Consider the following 24,259-nt stretch of genomic DNA (forward strand, 5'->3'; position numbering starts at 1 on the left):
CCTGTCTGTGTGTACCTACACAACTGAACATTCCTGTCTGTGTGTACCTACACAACTGAACATTCCTGTCTGTGTGTACCTACACACCTGAACATTCCTGTCTGTGTGTAGCTACACAACTGAACATTCCTGTCTGTGTGTAGCTACACAACTGAACATTCCTGTCTGTGTGTACCTACACACCTGAACATTCCTGTCTGTGTGTAGCTACACAACTGAACATTCAAAAGAAAGAAAAAAAGGGAAGGGAGAAAATAAAATACTATGATGAAGTCAGAATAAATAACATGGATACCACTGCTGAACATTTGAGGAAACAGGTCATGCAGATCTATTATACTGTGCAAGAATAGAAGTCTTCTTCTCCAATAATAAATCATACACGAGAGGGGAGTCGCCTCAATCAAGGACAAGTCAACTGTAGTCAATTTCCACCCAGTTGTTCATTTTAAAAGTCAAGTCTGGTTCCTGAATAGAGCACAGACACTGATCGCTACCTGTTCTCATGTACATCGTAATCAACTATGAGGATAAAACAAGTAGACTTATGCCTGTTCCTGATCAAAGTCCCTTTGAGTCGAATTAGCCAGGGGAATTCAAGATGGCCGAAGTGTAACGTGATCAATGTTTTTGATTGGACCTCAAGTCTTTTTAATGTTTCCATCGGCCAACAATCAGCTGAAGACTTCTATACACACTTCTTGTACATGTCTGACAGCCAGTGATCTGTAGTGATCCTGTCAAAATCTGAACTTTAGAGTCAGTCTACACTGGACCTCATGATCATTACTGTATTGCGCGTATTCAGAAAGCTGGTGTGGGTTCTAAGGTTCTGTGTGGGTACTGAACTGTACATAGCCGGTCAGATTGGTTTTTACTTAGATGACCTGCCTAAACCAGCTCAAAAAGCGCTTTTCAGGAGTGTCAGCATCAACCATGTCCAACTGAACCAACTGAAGCCAAACTAACAAAAGGCAGGCCTTCCTCAGCGATGTTAGAGGGAAAATGTTAGGGGATAAGTCAGAGGCCAGAATAACCTGGGGCCGAGGCCCGGCCTGCACCTGTGCCCAACCATCCGTCCATTTGTCTGTCTGTCCTTTGGAGGGGTATCGTCATGCGTAATGTCAGGCCTTTAAAATGTGACCCTCCAAAATCTAGCACACACAGGTCAGTCCAATCACAGAGGGTTATTATCTATATTATAGCTACACTACTGTAGTCTATAAACAGGCGAGTTACAATGCTGAGTCACCGGTCTGTGAAAAACAATGAGGTCAATCTAATGTGTGAGGTGGTAGCTGGTCCTTCACTGTCCAGCGGATAGAAAACATGGGGAATTAATTACAACGCTTAAGACGAAGGTTGGCTGTAATCTTAATAAACATTTCATTACTGAATACAACTAAATCTCTAAATAAAAACACACAATAACAGTATCTATGGCACAATTATTATAGTAGAAAAATACAGCTTGTGTATGTTTTCACCCAGTTCAAGCCTGTGTGTTAGTAAATCATGTTAAGATTTGCAGTTTCAACATTCGATGGAATGTGGCACTAATAAATTCAAAAAAGAAAATCAACAATGTTTGTCTATTCCCTTCTGCACAAACACAAAATGCTGCCTCCTAGTGGGTGGCCAGGCACTGTAGTCCCCTCCTAGTGGGTGGCCAGGCACTGTAGTCCCCTCCTAGTGGGTGGCCAGGCACTGTAGTCCCCTCCTAGTGGGTGGCCAGGCACTGTAGTCACCTCCTAGTGGGTGGCCAGGCACTGTAGTCACCTCCTAGTGGGTGGCCAGGCACTGTAGTCACCTCCTAGTGGGTGGCCAGGCACTGTAGTCACCTCCTAGTGGGTGGCCAGGCACTGGGGGTGGCCAGGCACTGTAGTCACCTCCTAGTGGGTGGCCAGGCACTGTAGTCACCTCCTAGTGGGTGGCCAGGCACTGTAGTCACCTCCTAGTGGGTGGCCAGGCACTGTAGTCACCTCCTAGTGGGTGGCCAGGCACTGTAGTCACCTCCTAGTGGGTGGTCAGGTACTGTAGTCCCCAACACTAGTGGTGAGAGGGCCACATAGGTAGGGGGCGCTACAGGGGGCAGTGGGAGCCTGGGATGGGCTAGGGAGGCCAACTCCTTTCTGTCCTTCCTGTGGGTGTGAAAGCTACCAGGTTAAAGGAAATATTATTTGATTTATTTATTTCCAAATACTTTGAACGATTGACTGAGACTGATAGACATGGTGTGCACTTTTGGGACTATTGCGTCAGGCAAACTCAATAAAGTGCAACTCAAGCATTTGAAAGAAAACCCATACTATTTGAACTCAGGAGTGGTAGATGTCATATTACACAGGTAGTCTCTTCAATACACACACACACACACACACACACACACACACACACACACCTCTACTGTCCAACAAAGCATCAACTTGTTTGTGTTGTCAGAGGGAGGACTGCTATCCAAAGACTGTTTACATACAGGAAGCTGCTGTGAGGAGAACGGCTCATCATAATGTCTGGAACAGAGCTAATTAAACGGATTCAAACACCTGGAAGCCATGTTTACTGTATTTGACACCATTCCACTGATTCCACTTCAGGTATTACCACGAGCCCATTCTCACCAATTAAGGTGCACCAGCATCCTGTGCATACATACATATGCATGTGTACAGAACACACCTGTTTACACATGTGTAGAACAGCTAAGCTGTACCACCTGTTGTCTTTTTCCACCTTCTTTAACAAAGACCTGGGTCTGAATCCCAAATAGCACCCTATTCCCTATATAGTGCACTACTTTTTCACCGCAGTCCTATAGCGGACCTGATCAAAGGTAGTGCACAATGAAGTGATTAGGGTGCCATTTGGGGTGGAACCCTGTTCAATACATCTTCAAACACTAAAGAGAAGTCAGGCTTCAGCAGCTTTAATTCACATTACTCTGAAATATTATTATTTTCACCCAGGCGGCGCCTTTTTATGTTTCAATGTTTCATAATAGATCATTACTGCAATAACACACTAATATTACATCCTACTCAATATTGGTAACAAGGCAGTGAAGATACAGTAACTGCAATAGTAATTATACTGTCGCGCGAGTCACTCAAAATGGCTGCTGACTGTGTTTGTCACAATATAGTAGCTTCCCAAGGTTTTAAAGAACCCCTAAAAAATACAATATGATTATTATAAACTATATATAACTTTAACCCAAGCCTTATAAATAGCATATTGTGCGTTACCAAGGAAATCAAGTTTTCAGCTCTGCAAGACAGAGCGATCTGTGACACTTTTCTAAATGGCTTTTCTTCAAGCACTTTACAGCCATAGGAATCAGATCTGATTCTGAGATGGCTGGTTATGTCATGCATGAGGGTCAGTTGCCATGGCAGTGTTCTTTATGCTTGGCTGATAAGGGAAACAGTGAGAACAGGGACACCTAGTGGTTATCTGAGACATTACCACCAGGTTTACATCCCTTGGCAAGAATCAGAACAGTTTGAGTTGAACCTTATACTGCAGGGATGTCACACTTATTTTGCCCCGGGTGCTGCATTCGGTCTTCAACGAGGTCCGGAAGGCCGCAATGAAAATGTGTTCAATTTCTTTGCTGTCAAAATTTACAAGAGATATATATATCCAATATATCCATCGTTCGTGACCGTCTATCTTTAATTTGAGTGATTATTAGCGAGCTGGACACAAACAAGAAACAGTATAGTTTCAAGTATTTCAAGCTAGTTTCACCCAAAAAGCACCTTTGATTCAATCTGATTTTTACCTATGATGCATCTACGAACAAATACATTATTCATGTAAGTGATTAAACAATCTCTTTCTGCTCTTGGCCAGGTAAAATGGGTTCAAGCTAGGACATATGATCTCCATGGCGACAGGCTCTAAACCCAGTAACATCTTGCTGAAGATACAGGGGTGGGGAGTGGGCCTGACAGGTAGTGTATGTGGGATCTGTGTGTGAGTGATATATTAGTGGGTGTGTGTGTGATGTTTCACATTATCCAGTCTGTAGAGCTGATCCTCTCCTCTGTGTAGAGTACTGGATATGCAGCAGAAAGCCCAGTATAGCTGTATCCCTTCATCTCCTCCTCTTCTCTAGCTCTGGGAGAAGTACCCCAGAACCATGCGCAGGTGTCCCAGGCGGTCGTTGAGGGAGGGCAGGGACAGGACGGTCGTCTGGTAGGCAGGATCCAGCTGGAGAACTGACAACAACCACCAACACCACGCTGGACCGTTGTTGGAGGCCTGATGGAGAGAGACAGGGAGATAAAAAGGAGAGAGAGAGACAGGAAGAGAGAGAGGAGAGAGATGGGGAGATACCAGAGATTTTCGATACTAGATGAGTGCTGGTCTGGAAGTGATCGGCAAGGTCCATGTGTCTGTGTGTACCTGCATGTTGTTATCCTTGTCAGGCATGGTTCCATACTGTCTGCTGATCTGTTCTCTGAGCTGTGTGTTGAGGAGTGTGTACCAGTCCTGGGCCTGCTCATACACACTGTCATGGAGGCTCTGCAATAACTCCAACTCTGACCCCTCAGCCTAGAAACAAAGGAGGAGATTCTCAACGCAAAATACAATTGATTCTCTTCAAACCTTTAACCCACTAAGGTCAATGTCCGAACCCCTGTGGAAATCTAATTAGCAGCATTCAAAAATCCCCATAAAAATCTGTCAGTGTGAGCTAGAGATATGTTTATTTAGACTGGATGCATCTCAATCCATCGCATCAGGCCAATTTGGCAGTGAACGGTGACAGAGGTAGAGCGGTGTTTGTCAGACCATGAGACATCCCGAAAGTAATTAGAGTCCGAACGGTTTGGCCAAAGACTATTATGACCCCTGTATGGAAACTCTCCCGACCAGGTACAAGCTCTTGGACACCCAGAGGCCTCACAAAACTCATCTGAAGGTCCCCGTTAACAGTCGAAAACATGTAGGGAATTATCTATGGAGACTTCAGTGAAAAAATGTAATCCTGATCTTATATCTCTCAGAGATAGACTATTTATTTTTTTAGGGAGGGGGCTTGGTACCAGCTCGCTTAGGGGGCTCTTCTCCAGGTTAATTTCTCTGTAGGTGAGGCTTTGCAATGAATGTTTGGGAATCATTTCCTTTTAGGTGGTGGTGGAATTTAACATTTCTTTTATGGACTTTGATAATTAGTGGATATCGGCCCAATTCTGCTCTGCATACATTATTTGGTGTTTTACATTGTACACATAGGATATTTTTGGGGAATTCTGCATGCAGAGTCTCAGTTTGGTGTTTGTCCCATTTAGTTCATTCTTGGTTGGTGAGCAGACCCCAGACCTCACAACCATAAAAGGGCAATTGGGTTCAATAACTGATTCAAGTACTTTTAGCCAGATCTAATTGGTATGTCGAATTGCATTTTCCTTTTGATGGCGTTGAAGGCCCTTCTTGCCTTGTCTCTCAGATTGTTCACAGCTTCATGGAAGTTACCTGTGGTGCTGATGTTTAGGTTGAGGTATGAATCATTTCTTGTGCTCTATGGCAATGGTGTCTAGATGGCATTTGTAATGGTGGTCCTGGTAACTGGACCTTTTTCAGAACACCATAATATTTTATTTTTTTACTGAGATTCACTGTCAGGGCCCATGTCTGACAGAATCTGTGCAAAAGATCTAGGTGCTGCTGCAGGCCCTCCTTGGTTGGTGTTAGGAATATTATGAATAAACAATATCTACATTTTAAATAGAACTATAACTAATGAAACTCAGATATAAACAATATTAATTCATATGGAAGGGATTGTGGAGCATGAAACAGGGGCTAATTAAATTAAATAAATACCACAATTCCAGTCTTCTCCAACCTGTCTGGAATAGGTTTTTAAGTAAGCAAAAAGGGTCATTAACCTATGGTTGAACCGACTCAACTTAGCTCTGGGATGTTTAGATAAGGCAGAGAGTGTTTTCCTGAGTTTTCCATGATCTGAAACGGTCTTCTAAATAGTGATGGATGAAGGTGACCATTCCAGAAGTTAATCTAGATAAGTGTGTGTCTGGAGTGAGCGAGCTACTGGGTTGGAATTAACTTTTCAACTTTGTTGTGTCCTGGTTGATAGGTTATAAAACGTTTTTCCTCCTATGATGTCATATGTTGTATATAAACTGTTGTTCGTGGTTACATGGCAGAGAGCTCGAGAATAAATACTATTATCTAATTTTGATAAGACTGGTCTCTGTCTATTTTATGCAAATAAGAATCGTACATATTCTCATAAAATAGACTAAGTGAATTCAATTAATGAAAACATATTGGAATTATGAAATGATATTAACAGTTGGTGACAGAAACCAGATCATCAGCAAACAGTAGACATTTGACTTCAGATTCTAGTAGGGTGAGGCCGGGTGCTGCAGACTGTTCTAATGCCCTCACCAATTCATTGATGCATAAAATTGGGGGGAAACGCATAGTAACAGCACACTTGTTGTTTGTGTACATGGATTTTATAATATTGTATTTTTTTCCCCAAAACCATTTTCCATCCATTTGAATAGCAGACCCTCGTGCCAAATTGAGTCAAAAGCTTTTTTGAAATCAACAAAGCATGAGAAGAGTTATGTTTGTTAGTCGAACAAGGTGTACAGGGTGAATATGTGATCTGTCGTACGGTAATTTGATAAAAAGACAATTTGACATTTGCTCTGTACATTGTTTTCATCGAGGAGATGTGCAAGTCTGCTGTTAATGATAATGCAGAGGATTTTCCCAAGGTTGCTGTTGACATATCTCATGGTAGTTATTGGGATCAAATCGGTCTCCACTTTTGTGGACTGGGGTCATCAGTCCTCGTTTCCAAATATTGGAGAAGATGCCAGAGCTGAGGATGATGTTAAAGAGTTTTAGTATAGCCAATTGGAATTGGTGGTCTGTATATTTGATCATTTCACTGAGGATACCATCAACACCACAGGCCTTTTGGCGTTGGAGGGTTTGTATTTTGTCCTGTAGTAATGTACTTGGAGAATCCAGTGGGTTCTGGTAGTCTTTAATAGTTGATTCTAATATTTGCATTTGATCATGTATATATTTTTGATATGGGACCAAAAAGATTGGAGAAGTGGTTTATCCATGCATCTCTATTTGGGATAGATGACTCGTGTTGGTTTTTGATTAGTGTGTTCCAATTTTCCCAGAAGTGGTTACATTCTATGGATTTTTAAATTACATTGAGCTGATTTCTGACGTGCTGTTCCTTCATTTTCTGTAGTGTAATTCTGTATTGTTTTAGTGATTCACCATAGTGAAGATGTAGGCTCAGGTTCTGGTTGATCAATTCCTTTCTAATGTTTTTGCAATCTTCCATCAAACCATTTGTCATTGTTGTTCATTTTCTTAAGTTGTCTGCTTGACAATTTTTGATTTGATAGGGAAGCCGAGAGGTAAAATATACTGTTTTGGTTTTCTACGGACAAGTTTACACCTTCACAATTACAGTGAAACATTATGTCCAGGAAGTTGCCTGAAAGGGATTGAATTTGTTGTTGCCTAATTGTTTTTTGGTAGGTTTCTACACTACTTTCCTTCCATCATTAGTGTTTCTTTATAGTATGCAGTTTCCTCAGCTTTGATGCCTCGTGATTGAGTATTGCTCTGTTCAAGTAGACTGTGATTTTGCTGTGGTCTGATAGGGGTGTCAGTGGGCTGACTCTGAACACAGAGACTCAGTGATAAAGTCATCTACAGTACTACGGTCAATGGATAGGTGTACCATAGGAGTCAACTTGAAGCCTACCATTGACTATGTACAGACCCAGCGTGTGACAGAGCTGCAGGAGTTGTGACCCATTTTTGTTGGTTGTTTTGTCATAGTTGTGTCTAGGGGGGCATATTTGGGAGAGTATGCTGTCGCCTCCAGGTAGGAGTTTGTTCTGAGAGGGTCAGGTTCTTGTCCAGTTGTGGAATTTACTAGGTCGCCACAGAGTTGTACATGTCCCTGGGCTTGGAAATGGTTGCTCTCCCCTTCTATGATGGAGAAGCTGTCATCGTTAAAGTATGGGGATTCTACTGGGGGGGGGAATATAGCTAGCACACAAGGACATTTTTGTTAAGATAAATTATTTTTTAATTTATAGCCAGATTTGACTAATTTAATAGAGTGGGTGAAATTAGCATACACCCCCCCCCAGTCTCTTCCTTGTTTCACACCAGGTAGCTTGGTGGATGGTACTACGAGCTCTCTGTAACCTAGAGGGCAACCAGTGGGTCCGTCTCCTCTATACCACCCACCTGGTAGCTTGGTGGATGGGACTACCAGCTCTCTGTAACCTAGAGGGCAACCAGTGGGTCCGTCTCCTCTATACCACCCACCTGGTAGCTTGGTGGGTGGGACTACCAGCTCTCTGTAACCTAGAGGGCAACCAGTGGGTCCGTCTCCTCTATACCACCCACCTGGTAGCTTGGTGGATGGGACTACCAGCTCTCTGTAATCTAGAGGGCAACCAGTGGGTCCGTCTCCTCTATACCACCCACCTGGTAGCTTGGTGGATGGGACTACCAGCTCTCTGTAATCTAGAGGGCAACCAGTGGGTCCGTCTCCTCTATACCACCCGCCTGGTAGCTTGGTGGATGGGACTACCAGCTCTCTGTAACCTAGAGGGCAACCAGTGGGTCCGTCTCCTCTATACCACCCGCCTGGTAGCTTGGTGGATGGGACTACGAGCTCTCTGTAAGCTAGAGGGCAACCAGTGGGTCCATCTCCTTTATACCATGTTTCTAGTAGGATGACAATGTCTGTATTTCCCATTTCTTTGATGTTCATCCAGGGCCAGGATTAGGTTAGAACAACCTGTGGTCACTTACCTTGTGGTCCTGCATGTATTCTATATCAGCAGTGTGGTATCTAGCTCTCTTCAGTGTGTGTGGGATTGTCCCTTGTGGTCCTCCATGTATTCTATATCAGCAGTGTGGTATCTAGCTCTCTTCAGTGTGTGTGGGATTGTCCCTTGTGGTCCTCCATGTATTCTATATCAGCAGTGTGGTATCTAGCTCTCTTCAGTGTGTGTGGGATTGAACCTTGTGGTCCTCCATGTATTCTATATCAGCAGTGTGGTATCTAGCTCTCTTCAGTGTGTGTGGGATTGTACCTGGTGGTCCTGCATGTATTCTATATCAGCAGTGTGGTATCTAGCTCTCTTCAGTGTGTGTGGGATTGTCCCTTGTGGTCCTCCATGTATTCTATATCAGCAGTGTGGTATCTAGCACTCTTCAGTGTGTGTGGGATTGAACCTTGTGGTCCTCCATGTACTCTATATCAGCAGTGTGGTATCTAGCTCTCTTCAGTGTGTTTGGGATTGTACCTTGTGGTCCTCCATGTACTCTATATCAGCAGTGTGGTATCCATCTCTCTGTCTTCTCTTCAGAACCCTGAAGCGACTTCCTCCCACACAGTCCACATACGAGCGACCGTCAGGCAACACCTCTAAGCTATGAATCTCCAGCATACAGCCGTAGTCTGCAAATCTGGAGGATACACAGAGACACACAGACAGAGAGTTGTTGGAAGCAAGCTGAAAGGGTAATGTGAAAGACAATCAGATCCCCAGCACAGTGTGGCTCAGCATAGTAGTGTAAAAGGTGAAGAGAGCCAGATACACTCAGGGTTCATTTTCATACCAGTATTTTCAGATTGTATACATCCACGACCCACCCTTTTCCATGTTCGTAGCTGCACATGCCAAACTTCCTGGTGCCCGTCTCCATGCATCGTCTCATCATGAGGCGGTAACGAGGCTCGAAGATGTGGAGAGGACAGGGCACGCCCGGGTATGCCACCGTACACACAAAGATAGGGATGTCCTTAGTTAGACTGGGGGATGGAGGGAGAGAAACAGAGAGCGAGACAGAGAGAAAGCAGAAAGTGTGACAGAGGATGAAAAAAAGAGAGGATACAGAGAAAGACAAATATATATTTAATCAGGATAACAGTGGTGTTGAGGTGGTGTGTATTTAATACACACAGTCAAAAGTTTGGACTCACCAACTCATTCAAGGGTTTCTTTATTTTTACTATTTTGTCAAATAATATAGTGAAGACATCAAAACTATGAAATAACACATGGGTAGTAACCCAACAAGTGTTAAACAAAGTAGCCACCTTGATGAAAGCTTTGCACACTCTTGGCATTCTCTCAACCAGCTTCATGAGGTAGTCACCTGGAATGAATTTCAATTAACAGGTGTGCCCTGTTAAAAGTTAATTTGTGGAATTTCTTTCCTTCCTAATGCGTTTGAGCCAATCAGTTGTGTTGTGACAAGGTAGGGGTGGTATACAGAAGATAGACCTATTTGGTAAAAGACCAACTCCACATTATGGCAAGAACAGCACAAATAAGCAAAGACAAACGACAGGCCATCATTACATTAAGACATGAAGATCACTCAATGCGGAAAATTTCAAGAACTTTTTGCAGTCGCAAAAACCATCAAGCTCCATGATGAAACTGGCTCTCATGAGGACCGCTACAGGAAAGGAAGACCCAGAGTTACCTCTGCTGCAGAGGATAAGTTCATTAGAGTTACCAGCCTCAGAAATTGCAGCCCAAATAAATGCTTCACAGAGTACAAGTATCAGACACATCTCAACATCAACTGTTCAGAGGAACCTGCGTGAATCGGGCCTTCATGGTCGAATTGCTGCAAATAAACCACTACTAAAAGGACACCAATAATAAGAAGAGACTTGCTTGGGCCAAAAAAACACAAGCAATGGACATTAGACCGGTGAAAATCTGTCCTTTGGTCTGACGAGTCTAAATTGGAGATTTCTGCTTCCAACCGCTATGACGTTGTGAGACGCAGAGTAGGTGAACGGATGTTCTCCGCATGCATGGTTCCCACCGTGAAGCATGGAGGAGGATGTGTGATGGCGTGGGGGTGCTTTGCTGGTGACACTGTCAGTTATTTATTTAGAATTCAAGGCACACTTAACCAGCATGGCTACCACAGCATTCTGGAGCGATATGCCATCCCATCTGGTTTGCACTTAGTGGGACTATCATTTGTTTTTCAACATGACAATGACCCAACACACCTCCAGCTTGTGTAAGGGCTATTTGACCAAGAAGGAGAGTGATGGAGTGCTGCATCAGATGACCTGGCTTCCACAATCACCTGACCTCAACCCAATTGAGATGGTTTGGGATGAGTTGGACCGCAGAGTGATGGAAAAGCAGCAAACAAGTGCTCAGCATATGTGGGAACTCCTTCAAGACTGATGGAAAATCATTCCAGGTGAAGCTGGTTGAGTGAATGGCAAGAGTGTGAAAAGCTGTCATCAAGGCAAAGGGTGGCTACTTTGAATATAAAATATATTTTTATTTGTTTAACACTTTTTTGGTTACTACATGATTCCATAAGTATTATTTCATAGTTGATGTCTTCACTATTATTCTACAATTTAGAAAATAGTAAAAATAAACCCTTGAATGAGTAGGTGTTCAAACTTTTGACTGCTACTGTATACATGTTTCAGTGTTGCTCTTGTCCAGCAGCTGGTGTTGTTGCCTTGTGCGGTGCTTTGCCAATAACCTCACGGTCACAACGTCTAATCTTTACTGTATGAGGAGCTTGATGCCCGTTGCCATGGTTACCATTAAGGTTGTCAACTCGCCCCAAGCTCATTCTGTCGAGCATATGATAGCCCATCAACGATTTCACGTTTCAGTCTCATTTCATTCAGGCATTAAGAATTTCTACCAAAATAGTTCCAAAGCTCGTTTTACAGGTAAGGGCCAATTTTGGTAGCCTGGTTAAAGCAGACTGAACGCTGCAGTCAAAGATGAAACAGAGAAATCAGATTGGGTGCCAGGTTACCGTTGTGGGAAACTAGAACAAACCGACCTCCGTTTACCCCTGGTTACAGTGCGTCAGCGACTGGACTCACTTGGATAGTTCGGCCATCTCAGTCTCGTGGACCTGTTTCCTCTCATCCAGCTGCAGGGGGAAGAGGTGAGACATGATCTCCTGCAGCAGCACCGTGGGGTTGTACTTACTGTTCTTAAAGTACTACACAGGAAAGAAGAAGTGATTCCACATTATTGGGAAGAAAAGTAACATCATTATGATGTTATATACAATGTGTTTCTGATTGAGTCCATGTACACAGACAAAGGCCCTAGTTATGTAATAGTGTCCATACAGTGCCTTTCAAAAGTATGCAGGCCGCTTGGATTTCTTTACATTTTATTGGGTTACAAAGTGGGATTCAAAAAGTGTATTTTTTAGCAGTATTACTTTTGTACCTTACTGCATACAAGATTCATGTTTTGGAATATTTTATTCAGTATTTTTGTATTATTCTTTTCACTCTGTCATTTAGGTCATTATTGTGGTGTCACTACAATGTTGTTGATCCATCCTCAGTTCTCCTATCATAGCCATCGGACTCTGTAGCCGTTTTAAAATCCCCAATGGCCTCATGGAAACATCCCTGAGCAGTTTCCTTCCTGTCCTGCAGCTCAGTTCAGAAGAATGACAATATCTTTGATGTGTCTGGGTGGTTTAATATATATATATATCCACTGCATAATTATTCACCTAACCATCCTTAAAAGAGATATTCAATGTCTGATTTGTTATTGTTACCCATCTACCAATCACTGGCCATCTTTATGAGGCTTTCCAAAAGCTCCCTGATCATTGTAGTTGAATCTGTGTAGGGACCTTACAGGAGTAATTTAGGCTTGCCTAAACAAAGGGTCTGAATACTTATGCAGTGACTATATTTTAGTTAAGGTTTTATTTATCTTATACTAAAAAAACATCTTCCTCATCTACATTATAGTATTTTGTGTTGATTGTTGACAAATGTGAATACTGAATATTTTTGCAAAGCAATGTTGTTACGTAGGCCATAGTTACGTAGGCCATAGTTACGTAGGCCATAGTTACGTAGGCCATAGTTACGTAGGCCATAGTTACGTAGGCCATAGTTACGTAGGCCATAGTTACGTAGGCCATAGTTACCTCCTGTAGTGGCTGTTTGCAGAGGGCGCAGCGGAGGTTGTGGTCGAGGCTTCTCTCGAGGCAGGTCCTACAGAAGGTGTGTCCACAGGGAGTGGTCACTGGCTCATAGAACAGCCTGTAGAGGTACAGCACTAAAATCAGAGTACAGCACAAGTTGCTCAACAACTACACAGTACCACAAGACTGCACAGGATGTACCACTTATGGAAACTACTAACCTGATACAGAGGGGACATTCAAAGTCAGACACAGTGAGGACACTCAGAGATTCTCTTCGGTCCAGACGGCAGCCTCCTGAGGGAGACAACATAGAACCAATATCAACCATCTACATGTCCTCTTCTCTCTTCCTGTGTGTGTGTGTGTGTGTGTGTGTGTGTGTGTGTGTGTGTGTGTGTGTGTGTGTGTGTGTGTGTGTGTGTGTGTGTGTGTGTGTGTTCCTGTGTGTGTGTGTGTGTGTGTGTGTGTTCTATGTACCCCTGCTGTGCCTCTCCTCCCTCCTCCTCATCATCTCCTCATCATCCTCTGCTGTAGGGAGGAAGGACACGGCCTGACAGAGACTGAGACAGCACTCAGTACTGGTCCCATGTTTCACCTTTGGCCCGGTCTCCAAGTCTCCTCTCTTGTCCCCGTCTGCCCCCTCCACCTGAGGGTATCGGAAGCTTTTGTTGAGGCAGTGTGTGTGGCTGTGTGTGTGGGTCTCAGGGAACAGGATTGTGATGGGGGGGCAGTGGCCTCTGAGGTACTCTGAGACCACTTGGAGGATCTGGGGCACCTCCTCAGGCACTGACATGCCCTCCGTCTCCAGGATCTGACCAGGGAAAACATACACACAGATCAATCTATCCATCCATCCCATCGATCATTTAAAAACATTATAGTGTTACTTCATAATACACGTTCCATCATTATAAACTTAGCCCACAAAAAATTCATCCTACAATATCAGATGTGGCTTTAATCAATCATTCCATCAACCATTCATTTAGAAACCCACAACTTGCTGAATATTTCAAAATAACTAGGCTGAACATGCAAATGACTAGGCTGAACATGCAAATGACTAGGCTGAACATGCAAATGACTAGGCTGAACATGCAAATGACTAGGCTGAACATGCAAATGACTAGGCTGAACATGCAAATGACTAGGCTGAACATGCAAATGACTAGGCTGAACATGCAAATGACTAGGCTGAACATGCAAATGACTAGGCTGAACATGCAAATGACTAGGCTGAACATGCAAATGACTAGGCTGAACATGCAAATGACTAGGCTGAACATGCAAATGACTAGGCTGAACATGTAAATGACTAGGCTGAACATGCAAATGACTAGGCTGAACATGCAAATGACTAGGCTGAACATGCAAATGACTAGGCTGAACATGTAAATGACTAGGTTGTCTTCTGTGACATTGCATTTCTAAAACGTATCCAACCTCAGATAACCTGAGGTTAGCCTACAACTGACCCTACAACTGACCCTACAACTGTAACTGACCCTCTAACTGACCATTTAGCAGTTATGTAGAAGTGTTTAAATTGCCTAATATTGTCCCATGTCATATCCTTTTCTAGCATAGATGACCCCTCGCCTTAGTTGACCTGACACACATAAGTGTTAGTAGATCGTCTGACAGTGTTCCATGACATATCATAGCATTTACAATACTAGCCGGTCCTTGAATAACCCCACCCAGTCAGTAATCCTTGCTCTTGGTATACGGTTATATGGCCCCCAAGCCAGATTCATCCCACGAGTCCATTCAATCCGGCCCAGGGGAGGTTTGAGAATTTTATAAACTTCCAGGACACTCTTGAACGTCTAAAACTAGGTAGAAAGCATGTAGAAACACTAATGGATCAATACATTTTCAAATAACTTTTTCTGGCCCGCAAATTGCTTTTGAAAAACAAATCTGAATTTTGAAATCCGATGTGGTCCTCGGGTTGAAATCATTGCCCACCCCTACTGTATATAAAATCAGCAAAAAAAAGAAACATCCCTTTGTCAGGACCCTGTCTTTCAAAGATAATTTGTAAAAATCCAAATAACTTGGCAGATCTTCATTGTAAAGGGTTTAAACAATGTTTCCCCATGCTTGTTCAATGAACCATGAACATGCACCTGTGGAACGGTCGTTAAGACACTAACAGCTTACAGACAGTTGGCAATTAAGGTCACACTTATGAAAACTTAGGACACTAAAGAGGCCTTTCTACTGACTCTGAAAAACACCAAAAGAAAGATGCCCAGGGTCCCTGCTCATCTGCGTGAACATGCCTTAGGCATGCTGCAAGGAGGCATGAGGACTGCAGATGTGGCCAGGGCAATAAATTGCAATGTCCGTACTGTGAGACACCTAAGACAGCGCTACAGGGAGACAGAACAGACAGCTGATCATACTCGCAGTGGCAGACCACGTGTAACAACACCTGCACAGGATCGGTACAGCTGAACATCACACTTGCGGGACAGGTACAGGACGGCAACAACAACTGCCTGAGTTACACCAGGAACGCACAATCCCTCCATCAGTGATCAGACTGTCCGCAATAGGCTGAGAGAGGCTGGACCGAGGGCTTGTAGGCCTGTTGTAAGGCAGGTCCTCACCAGACATCACCGGCAACAAGGTCGCCTATGAGCACAAACCCACTCGTCGCTGGACCAGACATGACTGGCAAAAAGTGCTCTTCTCTGACGAGTCACGGTTTTGTCTCAACAGGGATGATGGTCAGATTCGCGTTTGTCGTGGAAGGAATGAGGGTTACACCGAGGCCTGCAGTCTGGAGGTGGAGGGTCTCAGTTGTTGAATCTTGTTAGGTTCATACAAATATTTACACATGTGAAGTATGCTGAAAATAAACGCAGTTGACAGTGAGGACGTTTTTGTTTTGTTGCTGAGTTTAGTATACAGTACGTGTTGAGATTGTCTAACACTGTTCCAAGGAATTCCAGTCCTTAAAGCATTCCTAGAAGCAGCAACTACCACCCATTCCTAGAACCTTAACTGATCCCATAGTCATTCAGCCAGGCAGTCACTGACACACTAAGCTAATGAGACTGAATGAGCCAGTGAAGCAGTCAGGCAGACAGTCAATGAGTGGAAAACAGTCAGTCAGTAAGACTAACTGGAACAGTGAAACAGCCAGTAAAGCACAGTCAAGCCGACAGTCAGTAAGGGAAAAATAGTCAGTAAGTAACTGGAACAGTGATTGGTAAACAGTCAGTAAATGAGCCAGTTAGTAAATGAGACAGTCAGTGTTGGCTATAGCTACTGACCTTTTTAATCTGGCTCTTGGCAGGAGTGAAGTCGGCCTGTAGCTTGAGACAGCGGTGAAACTGGATCAGGGCTTCAGACTGACGACCCATCTCCAGTAACACATTACCTTTACGAAGGAAACCCTGGGGAGAACAGACAAGAGGGAGAATACTGGATGAGAATGAGACTTAGATATAGAGAGAGACGGAGAGAGACCCAAAGAAATCAGAAACATAGACATCGTCATCCTACAAGAAACATTGTGGAGGAGACGGACCCACTGGTTGCCCTCTAGGTTACAGAGAGCTTGTAGGCCCATACACCACACAACCAGGTGTGAAACAGGTAGGGGGTATGCTAATTTGGTATAGAGCAGACCTAACTAGTTTATATTATATTATATTTGGCTAGAAATTCAAAAGGAAATGATCTGAACAGAGAAAAATGTCCTCCTGTGTGCTACTTATATCCCCCCGCAGGAATCCCCATAGTTTAATGAAGACAGCTTCTCCATCCTGGAGGGGGGAATTAATCATTTCCAGCCCCAGGTAAATGTACTAGTCTGTGGTGACCTAAATGCCAGAACTGGACAAGAACCTGACACCTTCAGCACACAGTGGGACAAACACCTACCTGGAGGTAACAGCATTCCCTCCCCCATATGCCCCCCTAGGCACAACACAACCAACAAAAACGGGTCACAACTCCTGCAGCTCTGTCACACGCAAGGTATGTATATAGACAATGGTAAACTTCAAGGGTACTCCTATGGTAGGTACACCTATATAGCTCATCTCTTGGCAGTAGTACTGCAGACTACTTTATCACCGATCTCAGCTTCCCTATCAAATCTAAACATTTCAAACAGAAAACTAAAAACAATAACAAATTTGATGAAGAATGCAAAAACCTAAGAAAGAAATTGAGAAACCTGTCCAACCAAAAACATAGACCCAGAAATCCTGAGCCTACACCTTCACTATGACGAATCACTAAAACAATACAGAAATACACTACGGAAGGGCCTCCCGGGTGGCGCAGTGGTTGAGGGCGCTATAATGCAGCGCCAGCAGAGTCCCTGGGTTCGCGCCTAGGCTCTGTCGTAACCGGCGGGAGGTCTGTGGGGCGACGCACAATTGGCCTAGCGTCGCCCGGGTTAGGGAGGGGTGTCCTTGTCTCATCGCGCACCAGCGACTCCTGTGGCAGGCTGGGCGCAGTGTGCGCTAGCAAAGTGCTTGTTTCCTCCGGCACATTGGTGAGGCTGGCTTCCGGGTTGGATGCACATTGTGTTAAGAAGCAGTGCGGCTTGGTTGGGTTGTGTATCGGAGGACGCATGACTTTCAACCTTCGTCTCTCCCGAGCCCGTACGGGAGTTGTAGCGATGAGACAAGATAGTAGCTACTACAACAATTGGACACCATGAAATTGGGGAGAAAAAGGGGTAAAAAAAAATATTAAGTAGTCAAATGTCTACTGTTTGCTGATGATCTGGTGCTTCTGTCCCGCCAACAACACGTAGCTGTCATAGCACTCACCCACCCAGTAGTGTCCAATGATTCAGTTACATGATGACATAAGTAGCCGTTTGCACTATGTGCCCCAAATGACACAACATACTGTACACTTCTACAGACACACTCCATCAGCAGCAGCAGCCACAGAGAAAACAACCAGGACACACAAAACTAGAATGGTGTCCAAAATGGCACCCTATTTAGTGTAGTACTTTAGACCAGGGCCCATAGGGGTTTGGTTAAACACTATGAAGAGGATATTAGGGTGCCATTTCAGAAGCACACTAGGAAACTGAAAACAACCAGGACACACAAAACTAGAATGGTGTCCAAAATGGCACCCTATTTAGTGTAGTACTTTAGACCAGGGCCCATAGGGGTTTGGTTAAACACTATGAAGAGGATATTAGGGTGCCATTTCAGAAGCACACTAGGAAACTGAAAATATGCCAAGAAATCTAAATCAGTCTGATTTGGTACGTGGTGGTGACCTATTATGACAACAACTGATCTGAAAACACAGTAGACTATTGAGATGTACCCATAGATGACAGATCATTCAAGGGGAATAAACAGTGATATTAAGGGAAAACGTAGAAGCTGCAGCAGGCGTATAGACACCTAGGCAGGCCCGTTTCAGTTACACCAGAAGATGCTGTAACCTCGGTCCAAACACCTCCTCGCTCCTGGTATGGTCTGACTTTCTACTTTTAAACTCTGACAAAACAGAGAACATACCAAGACTGTTTCAAGGACAGCTTTTCTCCATCTATGTAACATTGCAAAAAAAAAAAAAAAAAAAAAAAATTCTGCCCAAAAATGATGCAGAAAAATGAACCCATGCTTTTGTCACTTCTAGGTTAGACTACTGCAATGCTCTACTTTCCGGCTACCTGGATAAAGCACTAAATAAACTTCAGTTAGTGCTAAATACGGCTGCTAGAATCCTGACTAGACCCAAAAAATTGTATCATATTACTTCAGTGCTAGCATCCCTACACTGGCTTCCTGTTAAGGCAAGTGCTGATTTCAAGGTTTTACTGCTAACCTACAAAGCATTACATGGGCTGCTCCTACCTATCTCTCTGATTTGGTCCTGCCGTACATACCTATACATACGCTACAGTCACAAGATGCAGGCCTCCTAATTGTCCCTAGAATTTCTAAGCAAACAGCTGGAGGCAGGGCTTTCTCCCATAGAGCTCCATTGTTATGGAATGTCTGCCTACCCATGTGAGAGACGCAAACTCAGTCTCAACCTTTAAGTCTTTACTGAAGACTCATCTCTTCAGTGGGTCATATCATTGAGTGTAGTCTGGCCCAGGAGTGGGAAGGTGAACGGAAAGGCTCTGGAGCAACAAACCGCCTTTGCTGTCTCTGCCTGGCCGGTTCCCCTCTTTCCACTGGGATTCTCTGCCTCTAACCCTATTACAGGGGCTGAGTCACTGGCATACTAGGGCTCTTTCATACTGTCCCTAGGAGGGGTGTGTCGCTTGAGTGGGTTGATTCACTGATGTGATCTTCCTGTCTGGGTTGGCGCCCCCCCCTTGGTTTGTGCCAAGAGATCTTTGTGGGCTATATTCGGCCTCGTCTCAGGATGGTAAGTTGGTGGTTGAAGATATCCCTCTAGTGGTGTGGGGGCTGTGCTTTGCCAAAGTGGGTGGGTTTATATCCTTCCTGTTTGCACTGTCCGGGGGTGTTATCGGATGGCGCCACAGTGTCTCCTGACCCCTCCTGTCTCAGCCTCCAGTATTTATGCTGCAGTAGTTTGTGTCGGGGGCTAGGGTCAGTTTGTTATATCTGGAGTACTTCTCTTGTCCTATCCGGTGTCCTGTGTAAATCGAAGTATGCTCTCTCTAATTCTCTCTTTCTCTTTCTTTCTCTCTCTCGGAGGACCTGAGCCCTAGGACCATGCCTCAGGACTACCTGACATGATGACTCCTTGCTGTCCCCAGTCCACCTGGCCGTGCTGCTGCTCCAGTTTCAACTGTTCTGCCTGTGATTATTATTATTTGACCATGCTGGTCATTTATGAACATTTGAACATCTTGGCCATGTTCTGTTATAATCTCCACCCGGCACAGCCAGAAGAGGACTGGCCACCCCACATAGCCTGGTTCCTCTCTAGGTTTCTTCCTAGGTTTTGGCCTTTCTAGGGAGTTTTTCCTAGCCACTGTGCTTCTACATCTGCATTTCTTGCAGTTTGGGGTTTTAGGCTGGGTTTCTGTACAGCACTTTGAGATATCAGCTGATGTACAAAGGGCTATATAAATTAATTTGATTTGATTTGAAATTTGATTTGACATAGCACTAATAACATGGTGTTTCTTACCTCTGTCCAGTTGGGGTGAACGCAGGAGAGGTCTTCCAGGTCTCTCAGGGCATCAGAGAAAAGTCTCAGTCCCATATTGGCTTCCGCTCTCCACACCTTCAGACTCACATCACCAGGAGCTGGGCGAGGGAGGGAGGGAAGAGATAGTGATCACTGTTAATTATATCGAACTATCAGTGATTGTAGTATGACAGCTTCCCAGTCAGAATGGGTTTAGTTCGATTTGCCCTTGCAACTGCAATGCATAGGGAATATTAGATAACACTGGACATCTCCCAAAAACCTGAAGTGACATGAGCTCAACCCAACTCCATTCTTGCTACAAATTGCACATCTGATCTCATACCCTGACCTTCCCTATGCTACCTACTAGTTTTACAGCGAAGCCTGCAGAGTATTAATATAATGTGATTATGTGTATCAAAACAATGGCACAGCAGGGTTGCATTAAAACCAGAACTGCCATGCATAGTCCTGTGTGGTGCGTAGAAACGGTTATTTATGCAAAGTGTTTGGTGCACTGAAACCCCAGTATGACAAACCAGACAGAAAAGCAATTAAACTACTGGTGGGTGGAGGAGAAAGACTCGTCACAGACTTACTCTTATAGGAGGTTGTTTCATTCTCTGTTGATCCACATTGAATGTAACGACAGACCATTAGTATGAGCCTTCACTATGAAACATAACTCCCTCACACCTCTGCATGTCTGTTACACATTACTACCAATCTAATCTCAGCACCCAGAAACAAATCAGCCGCCGGATAAGGCTGTCACGACTCCAAACAGGGGGGAAAACCAGCAATGACAAAAATGCACCACAAGAAAGAGAAGGAAACTGTGCCTATCACCTCAGAAGTAACCCTGGTCACCTTCCTAAACACTGCTGTGCTTCTCTGGGGGAGTGTCACGTGTGAAGACTACTGGCATTACTGACCGGCCATAGCAAAGAGGAACATTAGCGAAGACTCACCAACCAATGCTTATAACACAGCCACTTGAGTGTGGTGCGTGCATGCACGTGTGTCACCCACTCACAACAGATTACACGTCACTGGACCCAGTGTTACAGAAGTCTGGCTGGGTTGTTTGTGTACATTGATTTTATAATGTATGTTTTTCCACCAAAACAGCTTTCCATCAATTTGTATAGTAGAACTCCATGCCAAGATGAGTCAATTTGAGCCTCTCCACCCCCCCACACACACACACACACTTCTTGGGGGGGAGGCAGGGATGCAGCCTTGAGCCCCCCCCCCCCCTCTTCAACATATACACTGAGTGTACACAACATTAGGAACACCTTCACCCTCAGAACAGCCTCAATTCGTCAGCGGGATTGATTTACAAGGTGTCAAAAACGTTCCACAGGGATGCTGGTCCATTTTGACTCCAATACCTCCCACAGTTGTGTGAAGATGGCTGGATGTCCTTTGGGTGGTGGGCCATTCTTGACCCGTCTCCTCCCCTTCATCTACACTGATTAAAGTAGAATTAACAGGTGGCGTCCATAAGGAATCATAGCTTTTACCTGGATTCACCTGGTCATTCATTAATTCTTTCATAAGTATGGGGACACCCCAAAATTGCTGACAGGTGTACAAAATTAAGCACACCTCCATTGACAAACATTGGCAGCAGATTGAGCTCTTCAGTAAGACCAGTGACTTTCAACATGACATGGTAGCATCATAGGATGCTACCTTTCCAACGAGTCAGTTTGTCAACTTTCTGCCCTGCTAGAGCTGTTTCCGTCATCTGTAAGTACTACTATTATGAATTGGAAAATTCTAGGAGCAACAACGGCTCAGCTGCGAAGTGGTAGGCCACACAAGCTCACAGAATGGGACCGCCGAGTGCTGAAGCACATAAAAATCATCTGTCCTCAGTTGCAACACTCTACCAAGTTCCAAACTGCCTCTGGACGCAACGTCAGCACAATAACTGTTCGTCGGGAGATGAAATGGGTTTCCATGGCCGAGCAGCCGCACATAAGTCTAAGATCACCATGCACAATGCCACTCATTAGCTGGAGTGGTGTAAAGCTCACCGCCATTGGACTCTGGAGCAGTGGAAACGCATTCACTGGAGTGATGAATTATGCTTCACCCTCTGGTAGTCTGACGGACGAGTCTGGGTTTGGCGGATGCCAGGAGTACCCTACTTGCCCGAATGCATAGTGCCAACTGTAAAGTTTGGTGGATGAGGAATAATGGTCTGGGGCTGTTTTTCATGGTTCAGGCTAGGCCCCTTAGTTCCAGTGAAGGGAAATCTTAACACCACAGGATACAGTGACATTTTAGATGACTCTGTGCTTCCAACTTTGTGGCAACAGTTTGGGGAAGGCCCTTTCCTGTTTCAGCATGACAATTCCCCTGTGCACAAAGCGAGGTCCATACAGAATTGGTTTGTTAACATCAGTGTGGAAGAATTTGACTGGCTTGCACAGAGCCCTGACCTCAACCCCATCGAACACCTTTGGGATGAATTGGAACCCCGACTGCGAGCCAGGCCTAATCGCCCAACATCAGTGCCCGACCTCACTAATGCTCTTGTGGCTGAATGGAAATAAGTCCCAGCAGCAATGTTCCAATATCTAGTGGAAAGCCTTCTCAGAAGAGTGGATGCTGTTATAGCTGCAAAAGGGTGACCAACTCCATATTAATGCACATGATTTTGTAATGAGATGTTGGACGAGCAGGGGTCCACATACACTACATGGCCAAATGTATGAAAGCGCAGGGTGACAACCTCAGTTTCTTTAGGTAATGTTGGACAACTGTGACTGCAGTACTGCCTCCCACCCACCATGTGGCTCTTATGTGACCAGGCTATGGGCTACAAGAAGGAGTGCATGCCAGGCAGTGGCAATCTCGGTGGGGCAAACTCAACAAAAATAAAATGTTGATACATGCCAGCAAAGCCACTACATAACACTAAACAAAAACACTGAGCTTTTACATTGCTTGCAAACTGATACTTGACACGTACATGCCAAAAAAGCATGCAAAACAAGCACACACACAAAAAAAAAAAATTAAACAGGTGGGGCTCAATGCCTTGAATGATGCCAGGTCACTACACCACTAGCATATTGTAGCAGTTCCAACAGTATTTTATTTAACCAGGAAAATACCGTTTTGCAAGGGGGGCTTGATTGTGTAGTCTATATTGCACTGAAGACAAAATCATTTCATCTAAACAACATTTTATTTCATACGTCTTGGCTGGAGGTTTTTCGGGCAAATAGCTGTTTGTGGTAAATTTACGTAATTAGGGTCGTGTGGGGCTTTTATAAGTGGGTGGATTCGATTTTACACAACGAACATACACATTTGATCATAGGTCTGTCCTGCAGCCTACTCGAGGGTTGCATAAGGAGATGTTTTCCCAAACGTGCTCAAGTTCACACATTATTTTTAGGAACCTACCTAGTCGTATCCCTTCATTCGAGATGCGTAAAGCTTCTGTGAACTCGCTGGTTTTGAGTTTCTCCAGAATATGACACTTTATCCTCGTCTCTTCTGGGCAGCACTTCTCAATGACACTGAATAGTAGGATGTTGTTCTTGATGTTTTTGGCGTCTCTCTGTTTAAATATTTCCTTGCAGGCTGGACACCCGGATGACAAGTAGTTCCCCAAGCAACTCCGGCAGAACGTGTGACCACAGGACATGGTGGCCGGTTCACACATGAGAAACAGGCATATTGGGCACTCAAGTAGATCCATGGTGGCACAGTTGCGGGGTTATGTCACCACCGCCGGTCCGGGAGCAGTTTGAGTCCCTATCTAATCACCATCTAAGCAACGACGGACACTCTTCTCCGATTAACATGACCTGACTGCTAGACTCTCTGATTTAGTAAACAAAGGCTAGCGGAACCCAAGATCCAACCATAAAGACCTTAGTGTAATTCCAACTGACAAAACCCTTCCGATTCATTCACATGCGTTTTCCAAGCATAAAGTATTTGGTTTGGAACAACACCACGTAACGTCTTCTCTTTCCTGGCATCATGATGAACAGAAGGTCCGATCGTCTCTTCGCGTCTCGTACTTCTCACTCGTACTGTAAAAGCACAGCCGGGAGAAGTAGGCTTCCTGCTCTAATGCGCATCGTGTGGATAG

The 24,259-nt window shown here is 44.4% G+C and overlaps 1 protein-coding gene across 3 annotated transcripts; it reads right to left on the minus strand.

The window, feature by feature from the left end:
- Positions 1-138: 138 nt before the first annotated feature.
- On the minus strand, positions 139-24,259 carry LOC123993633 (LON peptidase N-terminal domain and RING finger protein 1-like). 3 transcript variants are annotated; one of them, XR_006831483.1, is made up of 12 exons: positions 23,563-24,259; positions 20,131-20,249; positions 16,305-16,427; positions 13,495-13,828; positions 13,236-13,311; positions 13,018-13,132; positions 11,936-12,057; positions 9,701-9,859; positions 9,351-9,513; positions 4,411-4,560; positions 2,014-4,266; positions 139-1,841 (listed from the first exon to the last, which is right to left on the minus strand). XR_006831483.1 is itself a non-coding variant. In XM_046295993.1 (11 exons), the coding sequence occupies exons 1-11, from the start codon at positions 23,858-23,860 to the stop codon at positions 4,117-4,119; spliced, it is 1,737 nt and encodes a 578-aa protein (XP_046151949.1). In that variant the 5' UTR covers positions 23,861-24,259; the 3' UTR covers positions 1,873-4,116. The 3 variants fall into 3 exon arrangements, 2 of the variants coding, with proteins under 2 accessions (XP_046151949.1, XP_046151948.1); XM_046295993.1 differs by lacking the exon at positions 139-1,841 and having other exon boundaries at positions 1,873-4,266; positions 11,936-11,985; XM_046295992.1 differs by lacking the exon at positions 139-1,841 and having other exon boundaries at positions 1,873-4,266.

The sequence above is a fragment of the Oncorhynchus gorbuscha genome, linkage group LG13 (assembly GCF_021184085.1).
Source record: "Oncorhynchus gorbuscha isolate QuinsamMale2020 ecotype Even-year linkage group LG13, OgorEven_v1.0, whole genome shotgun sequence".
NCBI classification, from domain to species: domain Eukaryota; kingdom Metazoa; phylum Chordata; class Actinopteri; order Salmoniformes; family Salmonidae; genus Oncorhynchus; species Oncorhynchus gorbuscha.

What these genes read in the sequence shown, in the direction of transcription:
- LOC123993633 (XM_046295992.1), bottom strand. Translation starts at nt 23,860, where the DNA reads ATGGATCTACTTGAGTGCCCAATATGCCTGTTTCTCATGTGTGAACCG. An exon ending in GGAGGAGAGGCACAGCAGGG is followed by an intron (nt 13,312 to 13,494) that starts GTACATAGAACA and finishes TGTCTCCCTCAG; the next exon opens with GAGGCTGCCGTCTGGACCGA. An exon ending in AGTACATGGAGGACCACAAG is followed by an intron (nt 4,561 to 9,350) that starts GTACAATCCCAA and finishes CTTTGTTTCTAG; the next exon opens with GCTGAGGGGTCAGAGTTGGA.